This window comes from Streptopelia decaocto, assembly GCF_964273445.1.
Source record: "Streptopelia decaocto genome assembly, chromosome: 4".
In the NCBI taxonomy this organism is placed as follows: domain Eukaryota; kingdom Metazoa; phylum Chordata; class Aves; order Columbiformes; family Columbidae; genus Streptopelia; species Streptopelia decaocto.
Genome location: NC_138658.1, coordinates 1,896,870 through 1,914,679, shown reverse-complemented (window position 1 = coordinate 1,914,679; position 17,810 = coordinate 1,896,870). Strand labels below are relative to the sequence as shown.

Here is a 17,810-nt window from a genome sequence, read left to right as displayed (position 1 = left end):
TGACCCAATTTTTCCACTCAGAACAAATTAATTCTTGCTGATGGGAATTACGCTGACACTTCTTTCCCGTTATATGTAAAAACTGAGCTGTTGTGGATGCTCCAGCAGAAGGTGTTTGGAGATACACAGATCCACAGGGGATGTTCTTTTCCTCAAAGCAACCAGACGGGCTAATGTGGTGACCAGATGTAGAATATCTGCCTTCCTATTTCTATTTTCAGTGGGTTTTTTGGATCAGTATCTTCATCTTTTGGTTTGCCCCTTATCCCCGACAAGTGCCAGGAACATTATTTCTGGCTTATTGTGGGATGATCCTGGTTCAGTCTTTTCCACTGTAGTAGTTTCAGACTATAAAAAGAAATACTTACTGATCCATGTAACTGTTCTTTTTTTCACCTGCACTCTTTCACTAAATATAGACAAGGGTTGAAGTTTGGTCATTGTCATTTTTGTGGTTTTCATGTTGTTCATAGCAGAGCCTTTAGATATATTTGTCAATTCCCCATAAGTATTGCTCTCTCTGGCCATCTAAAAAATGGCATAATATTGGTTAAATATCAGGTCCTATTGTGTACTTATTTTGATTTCATAACGTCATCTACGCTAAGTTAAATTATACACATTTGTCTTTAAAAATCTATGTAAAATATCACCACAGGATTCTTTATATTGCTGAATCTGAAGATTGTGTATCAGGGGGTTTTATGAGCATGGATTTCAGAGGGACATCTCATTTACATTTGGAAAGAAGATTATGAGACTGTGGCATAGAAAACATGTCGGGTACTAGGACAGAGTGTCAATTTTAGATTTGTCAAAGGCTCTGTGACAATCTGCAGTAAAGGAGATAAGTTACGTTTTCTCACAGGTCACAAGAGGCTAAGATTAAATACATTCATTTCAATGGTAGTGATGTGCATTTATTATACCTTATCTTACTTGAGTGCCATATCATTTGTCCTTAAGAAGAGCAAGAATATTTAATTCTTTAAGATGCTTGCTGGATATGTGGTCCGTATACCTTCTCATCAGTCTACTAAAGGCATCTTGGATGATATGGGATTTCATGCCTGTGTGCAATTAGACTGCTTGGTTTATTCCAGCAGATGAGAAGTATGTGCTGTACCCAAAGCAAAATGGTTTTTTGTAAGCAGCAGCAAGGGAGGTGAGAGTTTGGATTCACACAACTCCTAAGGGAGGAGATTATCTTCTTTTCCACCATAGCTGAGTGATTCATGTGCACAGTCAGCATGCAGGAGGCGCAAATTCTTTCCTGCCAAGAAGGATTTCAACTTGTATCTCTCATAATCACTGCACTATGAGGACCGAGTGTGTGATGGGAGGATGGCAGGACCCCTGGGTTCCAGACCCCGTTCCGTGGGATGTTTGACAGCCTGTACCAAGTGAAATGGTCAGAGAACAGTGAGGTTTCACCACCCAGGATATTCCTCTCCCTTGGGCTGGGGCACATGAGGTGGTGGTAAGAAGAAATGTGGGTCTTAATCATCCACACACTGAATCATCACTTTAATTGCTTATGTGTGTAGGCATTACTCACAAGTGGTGAGTCTCTCCAATAAGCAGGGCAACAAAAATGGTGTTTTCCAGCAAGCTTGTTAATAACGAAAAAATTATCCCAGTACTGCAGACCTTCGATGAGTATCGGCATTTTGATTGCAAAGGGCTGTATCACATAAAGGAAAAGGAATTTAGCGCTGTGGCAGAGCAAGTGGGGAAAGAAAGAGTTTGTGAGCACAGATTCAGGTGAACCAATTTAATATTGTGATTTGAAGGCTTCAGCAGCCGTCTGGATGAAAAGCTGATGACCTTTGCTTGCAGAGACAGTTACTGGTAAGGGTCAGGCAGAGGTCCTGTCTTAAGTCTTGTAAAACACTGTGTGTGGAACATCATAGTTAAAATCCTGCAGCAGCCTCTCTGTGCTGGGGGTTTATCCCTGGTGGGTAGTGATAGATTTCCCCAAAAGATGATTGACCTGCATTGATAAAACTCATAGTGCCGTAGTTATGAACTATAATAGTCCTTCTTTTCATGTTATATTATAAATACATGGCATGCAAAGTGAACATAATACTGCATTGTGCCCGCATTGCACTGGTTGGAATTTTTTTCCCCTGTAATTTAGATTGCTTTGGGTTATGTGCTGGTTTAGCTCAATTTGTAAGACCCGGTCTGTAGTTTGTTTAAATCGCCGTAATTCACAGCGTTTCTGTTAGTGACCTGTTCATACCAGCTTGCAAAACCAGGTGGTATTGTACATGGGAGTTATGGGCTGAAAGAAAGGAAATTTGGAAAGGTGGAGTTCTGCTTGGCTGGGATTTTAAATGGATGTGGAAAGCAGCATGGCGGTGTGTAACTAATGGCAAAGCTGGACAAAAGGGGATGTTTGCAGCCAGCAGCTCCTCTTCCTCGCTCCCAGATGTCTGTCTGTCCTCATGTGAAGGTTTCCCATTCACAGAACTGCTAATCCTCTTTATTTCAGCTGCAGGGAAGTGGTCATAGCCTACATTTTAAACCAGTCGCCCTACTAATTTTATCATTCTTCACGTGAGCAGCGTTCTCCATGAAGTGTATTGTTTTGTCTAATCTATTTTTCATAACAGCAGCACTGTTAACAAGTCCCTTTGCGGTTGTATCTATTAAAAATAAAACAACGGTATCAGTCGGCTGAAGCAGTACTATGTGCGATAGTCTTTCTTCGTGAGAGGAGAAAACGCTTCCCAAAGAACAGTGGTTCCTGAGCCCGTGCCAGCTCCTGTTAACAGCGAAAAGCCAATACCTGAAGGCAGTGGGCAGTTTATGTTTTCTGCAGCCAGAGGAGCTTCTATTTCTGTTATACTCGTAGGTATAAAAGAATTGCATGTGAAGAAAGCCGTCCTTTAGCTGAGGGAAACACACAACGCAGTGACAACTCGGTGTCTGCGTGATTACAAGGCAGCAGGATATGGTCGATTGGGGATTATATCACAGAACTAACCATGGCCTGAACAGCTGGGTCAGATCCTAGAAAAGATGATCTATGAGGATGGCTTGAGGTCTGCAGCCCCCTAAAAATTCCTCCCGCCTTGCAAGAGCTTTAATGGAACATTTCCTTGCTGTTCTCCAGTGAAATCCGCGAATCCGGCTTTTGGTGGAAGACTTGGAGACCTCCCCAAGAGTCTGTCCATAGGAATACAGCGGTAATGAGCTCCCAGGTTCCTCTGTGGATGTTCATGTAGAGGACTTGACGGCAAATCACAGCATAGAGAGAGGAATATCCATATAGCTAATTGTCTTCGTGGCAGACATCAAAAGTGAAGTTAGCACACAAGTTCCACGGTGAAAATGTGAAAATCTTGGGGTGCCTTAAGTGCCAGTTGGTATCGAGCACTCTAAAAAGTATGAGGTGATAGGAAGTGTTGATTTCTGGAAGAAACTGTTGAGGCTTGTTCAATTGAAGGGAAATTGCTTTAAGAGGGGCTTTTTATTGCATTTTCAGGACGGTGTCCTTATTTTTCAAATACTTGAAGACTGAAAACAGGGCTGGGGTTTGATTTAGTTTGTTTTAATTTCCTGTTTTAAATATTCCACCGATTTCTGTTGTTTACAGTTCTTAGAGATCCATGAAGGATCCACTTTGCCATTATTTTATTTATCCCTGGATTTCAACACTGGTTTTGGCTTTAGAAATGGCAGTGAGACTGAGAAATAGAGGATTTTTTAAAATGTATATTTTTTTTTTCTCCTTGCTCTGTCTCCTCTTTTATTTCTTACTTCGGGAAGTGTGGTAATTTTACTGTCATTATATGTGTTTCAAACTTGCGTGCAAATCACCTAATTCTGTGGTATTTGACATTGCTCATCTGCCTTCGCACAGAATGAAAGCTGCATTAATTCAAATGTCAATTTCAGGCTAGAAAAGACTTTAATTTTCTATTGTGGGGACAAAACCACTGGGTTTTGGGTCATCTCTTGCACTAACACTAAACGTGCGCCTGTGTTAATTGAAGCTTTACAAAGCGCTGACCTTAGACTGAAAGACTTAGAAACATGGGCAGCTTCCATAAATGACAGAGACTATGTTCTTAAAGTTGAAGCCTGTCTTTTTCTCTTGGTTTTGCATTTTCAACCATGCAGCTTTGTCCCAGAATATTGCTGTGCATAAGAAGCTGGAGACAGTCACGGGATATTTTCCATGTACACATACAGATTTGTGTGTATGGGTGCTGCAAATAAGAAAATGCTTCATCTAATTCCTGCAAATAATTTCTGGTGTATCAACTGCTTTCTTGTTAAAAATAGGCTGGTATCAAGAAGCATCAAGGAGGAGAGGATGGGAGAAAAAAGCAGGCTAAGTAACAGTGGGGTCTGAGATAGCAGTGTGAAGTTCCCCTGCTAACCCAGGGAAATGATTGATTGTATGGAACTTGAAAAAGGGCAAATTATACTTCACTGTCCGCTCACTCATTCGTAGGCAGAGATCAGGCATAACTCTTGGAAAAGCCAGACAACTTCACCCCTTCCAAAACTGGTGACATGAGATCAGGGCTACTTGTTAAGGTTACGCCTCCTGTTTTATGTAAGTTCTGCAGAAATGGGCTTATAGACAGTGATGTATTATAATTATGCATGCTCATGCATTACAGTGCATTTTGAAATTATGTACTCTTGGCAGCTAGTCAGCTGTAATTATATTTCTGAAAACTGCCCTTCTGCCTTTTGTTAGTGGAACTCCTTGTGCAGCACAATGCTGAGATGCCATAGGAAGGGTGGGGAGCGTCTGCTCTTTGATCAGACCAGCCCAGTGGCAGAAAAACCACATAGGCATTGCTGCAACACCCCGGCACTGCTCGCGGTACTGAGAAAATTGGGCTTTATTTGGTCCAAAAGAAACAGTTTTGAAACTTCAGTGTTTTTTTCTATTGTGTGTACAGGATTCAAACAGCAGACTTTGGCGTTTAGTCACGCTTTGCATATATATGGACTAGCCTCTTACTGCTACATTTACAGTGCCACTTACATATATCTGTAAGCCTTTTACTGCTTACCTATCTACCGGGTAGAAAAACAAACTTGTGTTTTGCAACTCCAGCTTCTCCGGTGTGCTGCTTCATCTGTTACCTACTTCAGATATTGTGGCAGAACAGGAATAACTAAACGTAGTTCCTTTCATAAAGTATTTGACATGCCTGAATGAAAATAATTTTTGTGTATATGTCAGTCCTTTTCTATTTTTTGCCTGTTTGTTCTGCTGTGGCTTGATACCCATAGTACTCTGGTTTAGGGCCGCTTTCAGGGCAGCCCTGCAAGCTGAATGATGGTGGGTCCTTTTTTCCACGTGGGTGCAGGACTTGGTACTGGAGCTAAATGCACAGGGGTGATGCCCCAGAGGCATTTGACAGCTGAAACAAACATTGCCTGGGTTTTGTGCCTCCCCTGTGATGTTGAATAGAAAAATAAAGCTGAAGGGAATTACGCTATTTGCAATGCACAGCCAGGAGCTCTCGGTATACACGATAAGCCTGGTTCCCCTCTCCCTCACATCTATAGTGACAGACCAACTTGCTTGGAACTCATGAGGTCGTACCACTGCAAAATGAGAAAATGTGCTAAGAAGGCAGAATCGTGTACTTGGAGTTAATGGTTTTGCCGTAGGGAGTTATTGTATCAGTGCATTTCGCGAAAGAGCTGGAGAAAGGGGAGAAAATCGTGTCAGTCGCTACATGAAGTGCTGCACCCACAGGGTTGACTGCAATGGAGGGATAAAGTTCCTGGTATCTGAAGTCACGTGGTGAGCGCTGGTGCTTAGTTCCAATAGGAATTAAAAGTTTTAAGAGAGCTAGGAAGAAAAATGCAACTTGCATTTGAGGGAAAAGTGAGTAGATGACTCAGATCAAGAGCGTCACTCCACGTGATGCTCCTGCACGAGGCGCTGAGCCGTGTGCTATACGGGCTCTGCAAAGTACTTCTGCTCCAGTTTTGGGAGCTGAGACCATTTGTTTTCTCCTCCCCATGTGATTTGGGTTTGTTAGTGACAGATACAGCACTAAAATGTTACTTAAAGGCAAAGGGAAGCTTCGCTTCTGATTCTGAACAGGATTTGCGTCACTTGATGTCTTGTAGTCGGTCGGGTAAGTCTTCTGTTGGATGTGCATCTCTTTATTGTCGCAGATGGGTTTTAAATCTCCTGGCAATCCTGCTTTACCATGATGTGCATGGTTTAGATCAACTGCTGCTTCCAATTAAGCTTAAGTGTTTAGTATCACCCAAATGCTCCTTATTGAAAATGTGTATTTTCCATTTCAGAGTTATGCAAATTTCTCTTTCGGTAACATTGGGAAAAGTCAAGGGAAAAGAAAAGGTGCGTTACCTTCTTTTCCTGGCATCTCTCGCAGCCATTAAATTCAAAGCAATCTCAGTAAAAGGTTGCAACTGGCACCAGAAGAACACTACACCATTATTATTCTTGGAGTAAGAAAGCACGAATAGCCGGTCAGACTGAGGCACGTTTTGTCTTCCCTCTGCTCCTCTTCACAGGCTGAAGCTGCTGCCAAGCCCTGCTGGGGCTTTGTCTGTAACACATATCACGTTGATCTTTCCTCAGTGCCCTTTTAAGGGCCACGTTTGTCAATGCGTTGGCCATCTCCTGCTCCAGCTGTGACGATGTCGCTGTCACTGGCCTCCTTGCTCTATCTTCTGCTCTCTTCCATTCCTCCCACACTGCAGAACCCACCTCCTCCTCTGTGGTGTCTAAATGGATTTATTACTTCCCGAAGGCAAATCTCTCCTGCCTCATCACTTACTGGCCAACATTTAACATCCTCCTCTATGACCTCGAAGCTGTGATTACATCCCGTTACTCTTCATATTCCTTTATTGTTGTTCCTGGCGAAAACCTGTTGGTTCTCTTTTTTGCTATACACCTGCCTTCCGCTAGTACCGGTGTAATATTTCTATATTCACTATATAAGCATGGTACCATCAACCCTTTTTAAACATGTTCTGGATTTCAGCATCTTAGTGGTTTTTAGTGAATATATTGCTTATCTGAGGTTGTTAGGACCAATATCAGATATGAAGTCACGTTGAGGATGTTTGTAATAGGAGCTGCAATGCTGGATTCCTCTGTCGCTGGTACCAGATACCAGTCCGATTCTAAGTATGTGCCTTTCTCCAAAATGCTTGATTTTGTTTATTTCTCAGGAAATGCATGGGTTTTCTGCTCCCTTGCTTTAATACCTTACAAGTTGCCTACAGTTAAACACTGTATTTATCATTTTCCTTGTGAAACGATTACTCTTTTATTGAACACTTACAATACATTCCCTACATCTGCTGGCGTTTTGTTCTCCACCAAGACTTTGTCTCCCACCTCCAGCTCTGTTTCCTTTCTGCTGTTCCTCCCCCTCACGTATACGCCTGTGTCTGAGTATTGGGGCACATGCCCCCGTCCCTCAGAACCAGCCGTGCTCTTGCTCAGGGGTCACTGTGCATCTGGAACTCTTTGTCACTCAATTCTGTTGTTGTAGGAAACATGGCCTTGCCTTTCAAATCTTTCCTCTTCGTAAAGCTTAGTTATGTTGGGATCAGAACATACAATGCTTTCAATGGCACGTTAATGCACAAAACAAACAATGAAAAGCTGCAACAAAAGACTTTGTTTTTGGTCTTTGTGAGTGTTTTAGCTTGGCACAGAAAACAATTTCCTTGCTTTGCTTTCTGACCTTGGGCAAGTAATTCCCCTTGGCACACCTGGGTTTTTTTCTTCTGTGAAATAGAGATGAAGATGCTGAGCTTCTTTGCAAAGCATTTTCAGAGCTACAAATAAAAAAGTGTTCTATAAAAGGTAGTTGATATTTTTGTTCTTATCATTATTGTTATTCTGTGTGTCAGTCAGCGAAATAACCACAGTGTCTATTCTTAGCAAATAATAATGGTGATCGTTGTTTTGACTGGCCTGAGATTTTCTTGAGTGGCTAAGCTGCTAATGGAACTGATGTTCTGAACTCCTACAGACTGGTTTTTTCACACCCATGTCTTCTTTGCAGCTGATGTACTGTGTTCCTTGCTTGCTTTTATTCTCATACAAAGCTCTCTTATCTCAATGTAGAGTCTGTTTTCCTCTTTCATGGAAAATGCAAGATCTGGCCTTAGTATTGTTTGCTCTTCAAATTGCTCTGTTCAATTCACTCATCTAGTAGAATTAAATGTGTGCCTTTTTTGGCTTAAGAAAATACTTTTCTCTCCCTACAATGCCACATTAAAGAAAAAGTTGCTCTACTGTCCTCTTAGCAGAACATTCCCTGAATGTTTGCTCTTTGCACTGTAGGGAAGAAAACTCTCCAAGCTCTCCCACATTGCTGTTCACACATTGGTTTTTTGGGGGGATGTTCTTATTTTGAGCAGTATTGTTCAGTAATATCTATGCTTGGGAGAATGCCAAGCCCATCCAGGGCAGCGCAGGCAGCTCTTTCCATTGTAGGGCTTCCAATTAAACTAATGCTACCAGCTGTGTGTTCTTTTGTCTGCCCTGGACGAGGTTGTGGTGCTGTGCTTCACGCTGCATCTCTCCAGCACAGCCTGGTGTCTACAATAGTATGGACAAGAAGGGGGAGCTATGAAACTTGCACGTTCAGAAAAGAGAAGGGATGTAAAGGAACTTCTGGCAATGTCAGTTATGCTAGGAAGCAGCCCTTCTAACCTTGGAAAAACGGTGGGGGGGACACAAATATAATAGTTCGTATTTAGATCATGCAAATGTGTCTTAAAAAGTTATCAAGTGTGATAATTGTCAAAGCATAAGAGATTACTCATCCAAAATCAGTCATGCAACAGAGGTAGGACCAGGATACGAGCCTTCGAATTCTCAGTCCGGTGCCAAGTGCTCTAGGTCTTGTTGTTCCTTGATATTAGAGGAGATGGGGCAAAGTGGGTGGAGGAAAGAAAGAATTAAGGAGATGGAGGAGAAAACATGAAGAGGGAGAGCAAGTTACATTGCCTGGCTGGAGCAGATCCTAAGGAGAGAGGGAGAACAGGCAATGGAAGGATGAAAGTCAACATCCTGCAATGCTCAGGGCAAGGAAAAGCAGATAGGAAGGTGAAGTTGGATCCGAGAGAGAAACACTGGAAGGGAAAATTGCCTGACAGTCTGACCGATAGGTGACAAAGAGAGTGTAATTTTTGTCAAATGGCATCAAGTTCAGTGTTTCATTCTCTTAACAAGAGTGTTGTCCTGGCTTGCTTTGAGCCAGTCCATAGAATGAGAATTGTTGATGCTCATGGTTTAAACAGCTTTTGTTGCTGATGTTTTTTCCCCAACGCTTCTACAGAGACTTTCAGAGAACACAGAACTAGAGTAAATCCCTATGATTTTATCAAGATATTGTCTTTTGATAAAATTGTCTTCAATTTTATATTAAGCTGCTCAAGTCTTTTTGTTTCCATATAATTGCTGCTATGCAGCAATTGTCTCCTCTGCAGCAGGCAAGCTAGTTGTTTAAAAGGGTATCAGACACAATGTGCTGCTTAATAACTTCTCAGATAGTGCTGGTTACGAAAATTAAACGATTCAGCAACAGCGCAAGGGCAAAGACGAACAAAGGAAGGCATGGAAGAAGTTGCACTCTATATTAAAGTAATATATGCCTTGTCATTAAATAGGTAATTGAGTGTGATCTACCAATGGTTACACTTGAAATGAAAAGTTTTCATTTTGCTGGATGGATGAATGGGAATTGCTCATGCAACGCATTGAGCAAGGATGCTTGGCAGTCAGTGAGATTCGGTGTGTCAGTGAGGGATCAGCACAAAGAAAAAAGGAGGATTTTGGAGTCATTCTTGAATTTCAGGCCCAGATTTCCTTGCATTCCTTGTTTTCCAGTGAGCTACGTTGACTTTGCAGGTGGGCATCCCTGTTGGTACGCCGGGATCTTAGAGGTCGATTTTGTGAGCATCTCTAGCCCTTTCTCCAAGAATGTCACTGCCTGGTTTTAATTGATTCAAGCCATTTATTTCCCTGTCCCCTTCACCCGTTAGCACTCATAGCAAACCTTTCTACACAGTCTCTTCTTTCCTCTTGTTACCTCTCAACCATAGATACCCTGAGAAGCTGCGGCGCTTTTTTGGGGCTACAGTCATGTTCACATGCTGGAGGAGATGGCAGCTGAAGACATTCTTCATCTGAACATTTGTGGATGTGTAACTTCTTTAAAATGTTGGGGGAGGTTCTCTAATGTTTTCCAAAGCAGTTCAGGCTTCTCGAAGGGCCAAGAGTTGTCACTCCTCTGAGACAAAGCATGGGTGCAACTGTTGAATACCAGAGTGAAAAGAGATTTGAAAAATACAAATACAATATGCCTGACATGATAATCTGGCAAGACACCTGCCCTCTGCATAGAACCAAAGAGCTGCAGGTTGACTTGCAGGGAAAAAATAAGTCATTCTAGACTTGTGTCCAAAACGAGAACTCGCAGATCCTTCCATTTGGCAGCATTTGCAAGCTTTGCTTCTTTCAGGCTCTCTCCTATTGCATCCTTTTGTGTATAAATCTTGCCTCGCTCCAAACTTGAGGCTGCTAGTTTATTTTTTCAAGGTTCAGATGAATTATTAAATTTTAATGTGATGGATTTAACATTACCATAATCAGCAAAGCCTGTATGCAGGAAGAAATCTGACCCAGAAAAGACTCACAAAATGCTTTTCAATAAAAACATCTGAAAGTGGTTGTGGTGTTTTGTGCAAGAGAGATGCAAATGTGCTCTCTGGTAATATTTTTTTACACTGAGATATCAGAAGTTTGGATTATTTTTCCCAAACAAAGAAATCTCAAGGCTTAGGAAGCACAGTTGTTAAGACTCAAACATAAGTTTGTTTTACAGTCAGAGCAAACTAAAATCCCTTAAAGGTTAATTACAAGTGAATTTAAAATACTGTTAGCAGTCCGAGTTGTGTATAATGTGGTGAAGGGGGAGATTGGCTGATGTATAATGTATATAATGTAGTGGAGGGGAGGGGGAGATTGGCTGATGTATAATGTATATAATGTAGTGGAGGGGAGGGGGAGATTGGCTGATGTATAATGTATATAATGTAGTGGAGGGGAGGGGAGGGGGAGATTGGCTGATGTATAGTGTATATAATGTAGTGGAGGGGAGGGGGAGATTGGCTGATGTATAGTGTATATAATGTAGTGGAGGGGAGGGGGAGATTGGCTGATGTTTACAGAGAAGTTGTAAATGAAGTGGCTTTCTATAACCTTATCAAGAAAAGGAACAGGATAGAGTCTGTTATCTGCACTGCAGAGGAGAATATTCTTTCAAATCCAGTCAATAATATTCTCCCCCCACCATCTTACCCTTATTTCCTTTTGAACAGATTTCAGGATATATTAAAAATGTGCTCTCACTCATGTTGAAATAATTCAGTTCTAAGTCTGGGATGAGCCATTGTGTTATGAAGGAAAAATAATTTGCAAGAGCAGAAATGCTATCCAGAAGTGACTAAAAAGATTTATTGAAAATGTGAAGGCAGACTCACTTGATCATGGGTTTTACAATCCCATTTTATCCTTACTTCTTGCATCTTAGGTTATGAACAGCAAACTAAAAGATCTGTAGTTTATCTGTTTAAACTTCTTGTAAGTTTTCATGGCCTTTTTTTTTTTTTTTATGTGAGTACATTCTCTTTCTGCAATGAATTCATTGGTGTTTTGGGACTGCTGTTGAAAGGTGACAAAGACTCAAAAAGTTGGATTGTGGTGAGCATGGCCAATTGATGAGCAGGGAGCAGAATATCTCAGTGAAAGAAATCCAGACTTTAACCTTATTCCTTACCCTTTGCAACAGGGGATTTACACACTACACTTTATTTGGTCTTCACCAGCATCCTGAAACTAAGAAAGGATTTGAGGAGCAGCCAGCAGCATATTATTCTCAAAGTAAACAAGAAATAACTTATATTTTCAAAACTATATAGAAGTTCTGATTGCCTAATGTCCATTTCTGGGTGCTCAAGTCACCTGATGTTGTATTTTGCCCCTTGAATCCGCTGTTTATCCTGATTTGATTGTGGATTAGCACAAGTAGAGTAATGGAAAGGATGTTGAAATTCCAGGTTGTCTCCAGAGAAGGAGACTCCACAGCCTTTCTGGGCAGCCTGTTCCAGGGCTCTAGTACCTCAAAGTACAGAAGTTTCTCCTCATATTCAAATGGAACCTCCTTAGTTTCAGTCTGTGCCCATTGCCCCTCATCCTATGGTTGGGCACCACTGAACAGAATCTGGTTCCAGCCTCTTGACACCCACCCTGGAGATATTTATAAGCATTGATAAGATTCCCTCTCAACCTTCTCTTCTCCAGGCTGAACAGCTCCAGCTCTCAGTCTTTCCTCATCAGAAAGATGCTCCAGACCCCTGATCATCTTTGCAGCTCTGTGCTGGGCTCCTTCCACTAATTCCTTGTCCTTCTTAAACTGGGGAGCCCAGAACTGGACCCAGTGCTCCAAATGCAGCCTCACCAGTGCAGAGTAGAGGGGGAAGATTAACCTCCCTCAGCCTGCCGGTCACACTCTTAATGCATCCCAGGTACCATTGGCCTCTTGGTGACTCATGGTCAACCTCTTGTCCACCAGAATTCCAGGTCCTTCTCTGCAGAGCTGCTTTCCAGCAGGTCAGCCCCAACCTGTACTAGTACCTGGGGTTGTTCATGCCCAAGTGCAGGACCCTACACTTGCCTTTGTTGGATTTCATCAGGTTCTTCTCTGCCCAGCCCATCCTGTCCAGGTCTTTGGAAGGCAGCGCAGCCTCTGGTGTGTCAGCCCTTCCTCACACTTTGGGGTCATCAGCAAACATTCTGATGGTGCACTAAGTCTCTTCATCCAGGTCATTGATGAACAGGTTAAACAAGACTGTTTTCAAGTTCTCCCTGGCTAATGAATATATTAATATCATCCATGGTAATTTGACATATCCTATAGGCTTTATTTGTATGTGTATATATTGTAGAAATTATATTTCTGTTCAAAGAATAATCCATTCAGACTGACTTGGAGGTGAACTCAGCAATTCATACACTCATCTTGTGGCTCTGAGATAACAGCCCTTTCTCCAGCAGCTCACTCTGTGTATTAAATAGTCCCGAAGTGTACAAGAATAAGGTCCATTTGCGAGGATAATTAAGTGCATATTGACCCAGTCCAGCACATGCAATTCTTACAAGCGTAGCATGGAAAAAAGAGCCACATTGGTAACTTCAGTCCTGAGGCTATTGTAACAAATGCGGTGCAGTGTCAAGAGAGAAGATTTTAATCCTTTATTCAGTTTATTTGCCAGTATTAGTATTCGGCCCTGTGGAGCTAAATGTTCCGTGCTGTTTTCTTCCCCTTCGTGTTTCAATATAACAGTTTTCACAAAAAGCACATTTCTTACTTAACAGCATTATGGAGAGTAGCGTACTGGTTATTTTCAAAGTGCGCCTGGAAATTTAGACATTTTCAAGTGATTTTTTAATGCATTTTGATTCTGCTGTATTTTAAAATCCACGTTGGAGAGACTGGAGGGTCACACTACATATTTTGTTTGAACGGGTGGCATCAGGGCCACGTAGACTTGTATTTTCACTGAATTAAAAGCAGGCTTTTGCAAAATCTAATACAGTTTTATTTGTCCGTATATACCTATCAATAATATCTGTTGACATATAGATTGCTACAGGTATTTATTGATGCATAGATCAATACATCAATAAAAAGCAGTAGCATTGTCACTTAGGCATGCAACCTAGATAATGCAGGACTTGATGCAGGGGAGCCATATCAAGAAAGAGATACAACATCTCCCCCAGAAGATAACTTGACAAGCTTTTTGTCTTTGAAGGTGATGAAGAAGAATGTAGCAAGCAGCATAAAAGATGAATAGCTACTAAGATTGTTTTGAAATGTTCTGAATATTAGAAACTTGTGAGATACTGGTAATTTTTTTGTCTATTTATGAATGATGCTCAGTACTTCTCTGAGAAAGAATACTTGTGGTTATTGAAAATAAATTACCTTTAATCTGAAGCCCAGAACTTGGCCCAATAGCTGAGATATACTCGGAGCACATACAGAGGGAACACGCACTGTAAACGTTCCCATTGAGATGAATAGTAGTTGGAAAATAAAACATTACTCACTGTGAGTAAGAGCCATATGATACGAGACAACAGGTCTGGCACTAAAATATGGGTTTGTACTTTTAGGGGAATGTATTCTTGCATGTGGGTTTCTGGGTTTTGCCTGCACCTGTTGTGCACACAGAATATTCCTGCAAAATAAAAAAATAAGGTATTTGCACGGTTTACTATTAGATGTTCATATGTAAATACATATCACTCTTTACCATCCCATTACCTAATTTACACCTGTAAACACAGGTTAACTGCATATGTAGTTTTGCCAGTGGCAAATTGAGTGTTTCAAAAATGAGCCTTGGGCGCGCTCTGGGGAATTCTGTTGCAAACCCATGTTGTTTCTTCTTTCAAGATCTCAGGTCTGTTAGAGACCCGATATAGACACTTGACTCTGCTTTATTTCACAGGATAATCCTTCAAAATTACAGACCTAATCATTATTAATTCTTTTTATATTTATTGATTGCATGAACGTTAATCATGATAAACACTCTTGGTATTAATGTGGATGTCATTGTCGCTGTCTGATGTAACTCAGCCCTCATTAACAAGACTCTTAATTACAAAGTGTTATTTCTTGCATAGACAACTCAATGTCTTTTACAGAAGAGAGGGGAGTAAATGTATATAAACTGCTTACTTCTGAAAATATTTTGCTACTTATAAGACTAGGTTTTAAAAAAAAACACAAAACCCAAAGTTACATAAGGTTGTTGTTTCTGTCTCATATCTCTTAAAACCCAAAAGCAACTCAGATTTTGCTTGGACAAGTTGATGTACATAATCATATTCAGTTGTCTTCAAAAGTTGACAGCGAGCCTGAGCTGTTATTTCTTGAGGTTTTCTCTGTATAATGTAAAGATTCTATTAATGGAGCTGTTGTGCTAGACTTTGAGTGCTTGTCTCCTTGGGTGGTCATGCTAATTTGGTAGCTGGAATCAGTTCCAAATGTTCCTCAGAGCCCAGGGGTGGCTCATGTTTCCAAGGGATAAATCATTTCTGGGCAAGGTGGGCAGGGCAGTCTTCCAGCTTTCGCCACAAGACAGCTCAACCTGAACAGAGAATGAATTTCAGGTCTGAATTACTCAATGTGCAAAATTTTATCACTATGTCGCTTGATTGAACCTTTTGGGTTCAACCTTTGGGTGCAAAGGCACCACACAGAAACTGAGACATTGTGGGAGAGTTCCTGCTTTGGGGAATTCACTACCAAACCATCTCATGGTTTAGCATCTCATGGCTTCTCATACAGAGCAGCTTTGAGAAAATGTGGATAAATGGCTACTTGACTCATTTTTTTACTAAAGAGAATGCTAGTGAGGAACAAACACTTATTCAACAGCAATGTAATGGCAGGAATTAATGTCAGGCACATGTGCCAGGGGAGGGTCAGTGGGACATGAGGAAAAGGTTCTTCCCCCAGAGGTGCTGGACACACAGGTGCTACAAAGCTAATATAAATGAAAAGTGTTCTTTTTTCCTTCCAACTAGGATCCCAACACTGAGACATACGGAGCACAGCAAACCTTCTTTAGCTAAAGCGAGTAAAGTATTTCCACTTCCCCCCTGAGTTATTTTTTCTTAGAATAATAAAACACACTGCTATTAAGAAACAGTGTATTTTTATACTGTTATTCCCTTTTGATCCTTTTCTGCCACCCACCTCTCCAGCACCTCAAAACAACATTGGGTGAAGAACCTTTTCCTCGTGTCTAGAGAGGAACAGGCTCCCCGGGGAGGTGTCACCGCCCCAACCTGACAGTGTTCAAGAACAGACTGGACAACATCCTCAGACACACGGTGTGACCTGTGGGGTTGTCAATGCAGGGACAGGAGTTGGATCGATAATCCTTGAGGGTCCCTTCCAACTCAGGCCATTCTATGATTCTATAGGCCCTATTCACTAAATCTTTCTCACCCTGCATGTCTCTGTGTTTCCTTCCAGCCTGTGACCTGATGAACCAAGGCATCCTGGCCCTCGTGAGCTCCATCGGCTGCACGTCGGCGGGATCCCTGCAGTCGCTGGCGGACGCCATGCACATCCCTCACCTCTTCATCCAGCGCTCCCCGGCCGGAACGCCCAGGAGCGGCTGCGGCCTCACCCGGAGCACCCGCAACGACGACTACACCCTCTCTGTCCGCCCCCCCGTCTACCTAAACGACGTCATCTTGAGGGTGGTCACAGAATACGCCTGGCAGAAATTCATTATTTTTTATGATATTGACTACGGTAAGTATTTATTTAGCGCGCTGATTTTTTTGTCGAATCCATAATTCTGTTGAAGGCAGTCGCATTACTTCTTTATAGTCTTCCAATAGATTATGTTTTGCTTGTGAACGTTTATGGTTCTGTCAGCATTTCGCGGCACCTCAGAGAAATCTATTTCTAAAATCCATCAATGTCTACAGGTTTATTTGATAATTTCTTTGTCAGAGTTAGCTGATAAATGGAGAACTTTTCTGCCTTTGTATTCTGCCGGTTTTAATGAAGCATAAACGTTTTTAGCAAGCTCTCTTGTTTTTTGGACCGTGGAAATATAAGATGACAATTCAAGAAGCAACGAGTAAGATTTTATGTTCTGTAGAATTGTTTATTGCGTGATGAATCTGTCCGGTTTGTTGGGGTATATTCGATGGCCAGAAGCTGAAGCAGAGGTGAATGTAGGTCAGAGACCTTGGCAATAACAAGCTGCTATTCATAAACGTGAAACTTGCAGCGAGAACTTCTGTAGAGTGAAGAACTTGAGAAAGAGAGCCTGGAGAAGACAATGTTCCTTCTTTTTAAGGTCTTTTTTTGTTCCTGAAAGGTGCTGAATTGACGGTTGTTATGTGATAGAGTGAGTGCGACACAGACGGCAGCATCTCAAGACTGTGCCATCCAGCTCAGTCATTCAACCGTGCTCAGTACAGATATTTTTTGTGGCTCAGAGGAGAGCTGGATAGATTTCTCTAATACAGGTGCATTATCTAACTAATTTTATGATCTTTTTTCCGATGCAAAATTGCTTTGGAACCAGACCTGTTTTCTTGAGATGCATCCATTATTCATTAATAATCATGACCGGTTTGGATGAACGTTTAAAAACTTATTTCAAAGTTAAATCTTTAAGTTATGGAAAAATGCTCACTTCAGCGATTTGCTGTGAGTAATATCTGGTTCATTCAGGTCAGGTGTTATCGATTTTTTGTTCCCTGGCTACATAATAAATTCTTAAATTAGAATGATAGAAAATGATGAATAGGAGAACTATTTATAACAAAGCAGCACCTAAAAGCGCCAGCCAGAGGATGAGAAACACACAGACAAAGATCCAGAAAGCCTGCAGCAAAGAGTATTTTTGCTCATGTTTGGTGAGCTTGTGCATTTAAGTGCTTACGAAGAAGACCATAATCTTGCCAGATGAAAGTTGGTTTTGCATGTATTTTTGAGTTAAAAACCCTTGAACAAATTTTATAATTAATGTTTTTGAATAATAATATTCATAAATAGTAGTTTTAAATTTTTCAAGTTTTGTTATTGAGAATGCAGTTCAGACAGAACGTCACTTTGTTGTTGATTTCTGGGTGAGAATCTCATCATGATGTGACTTCTGTAACACAAATGACTGTCTGCATGGAATAAGTTTCGCACCAGTAGCTCATTCAGTGA

At 41.4% G+C, this 17,810-nt stretch overlaps 1 protein-coding gene across 2 annotated transcripts in view; it reads left to right on the top strand.

Annotated features, from left to right (window-relative positions):
- GRID2 (glutamate ionotropic receptor delta type subunit 2) overlaps positions 1-17,810 on the top strand; it is a gene marked incomplete at both ends in the record, with an annotated part of 552,228 nt that overhangs the window by 309,062 nt on the left and 225,356 nt on the right. The window contains one exon of one of the 2 annotated variants that reach the window (XM_082050630.1): positions 16,107-16,391. The exons of the other annotated variant lie outside the window; for it this stretch is intronic. Coding sequence (XP_081906756.1) covers positions 16,107-16,391 — 285 coding nt within the window. The remainder of the gene's footprint in view (positions 1-16,106; positions 16,392-17,810) is intronic. 2 annotated transcript variants of the gene reach the window in all.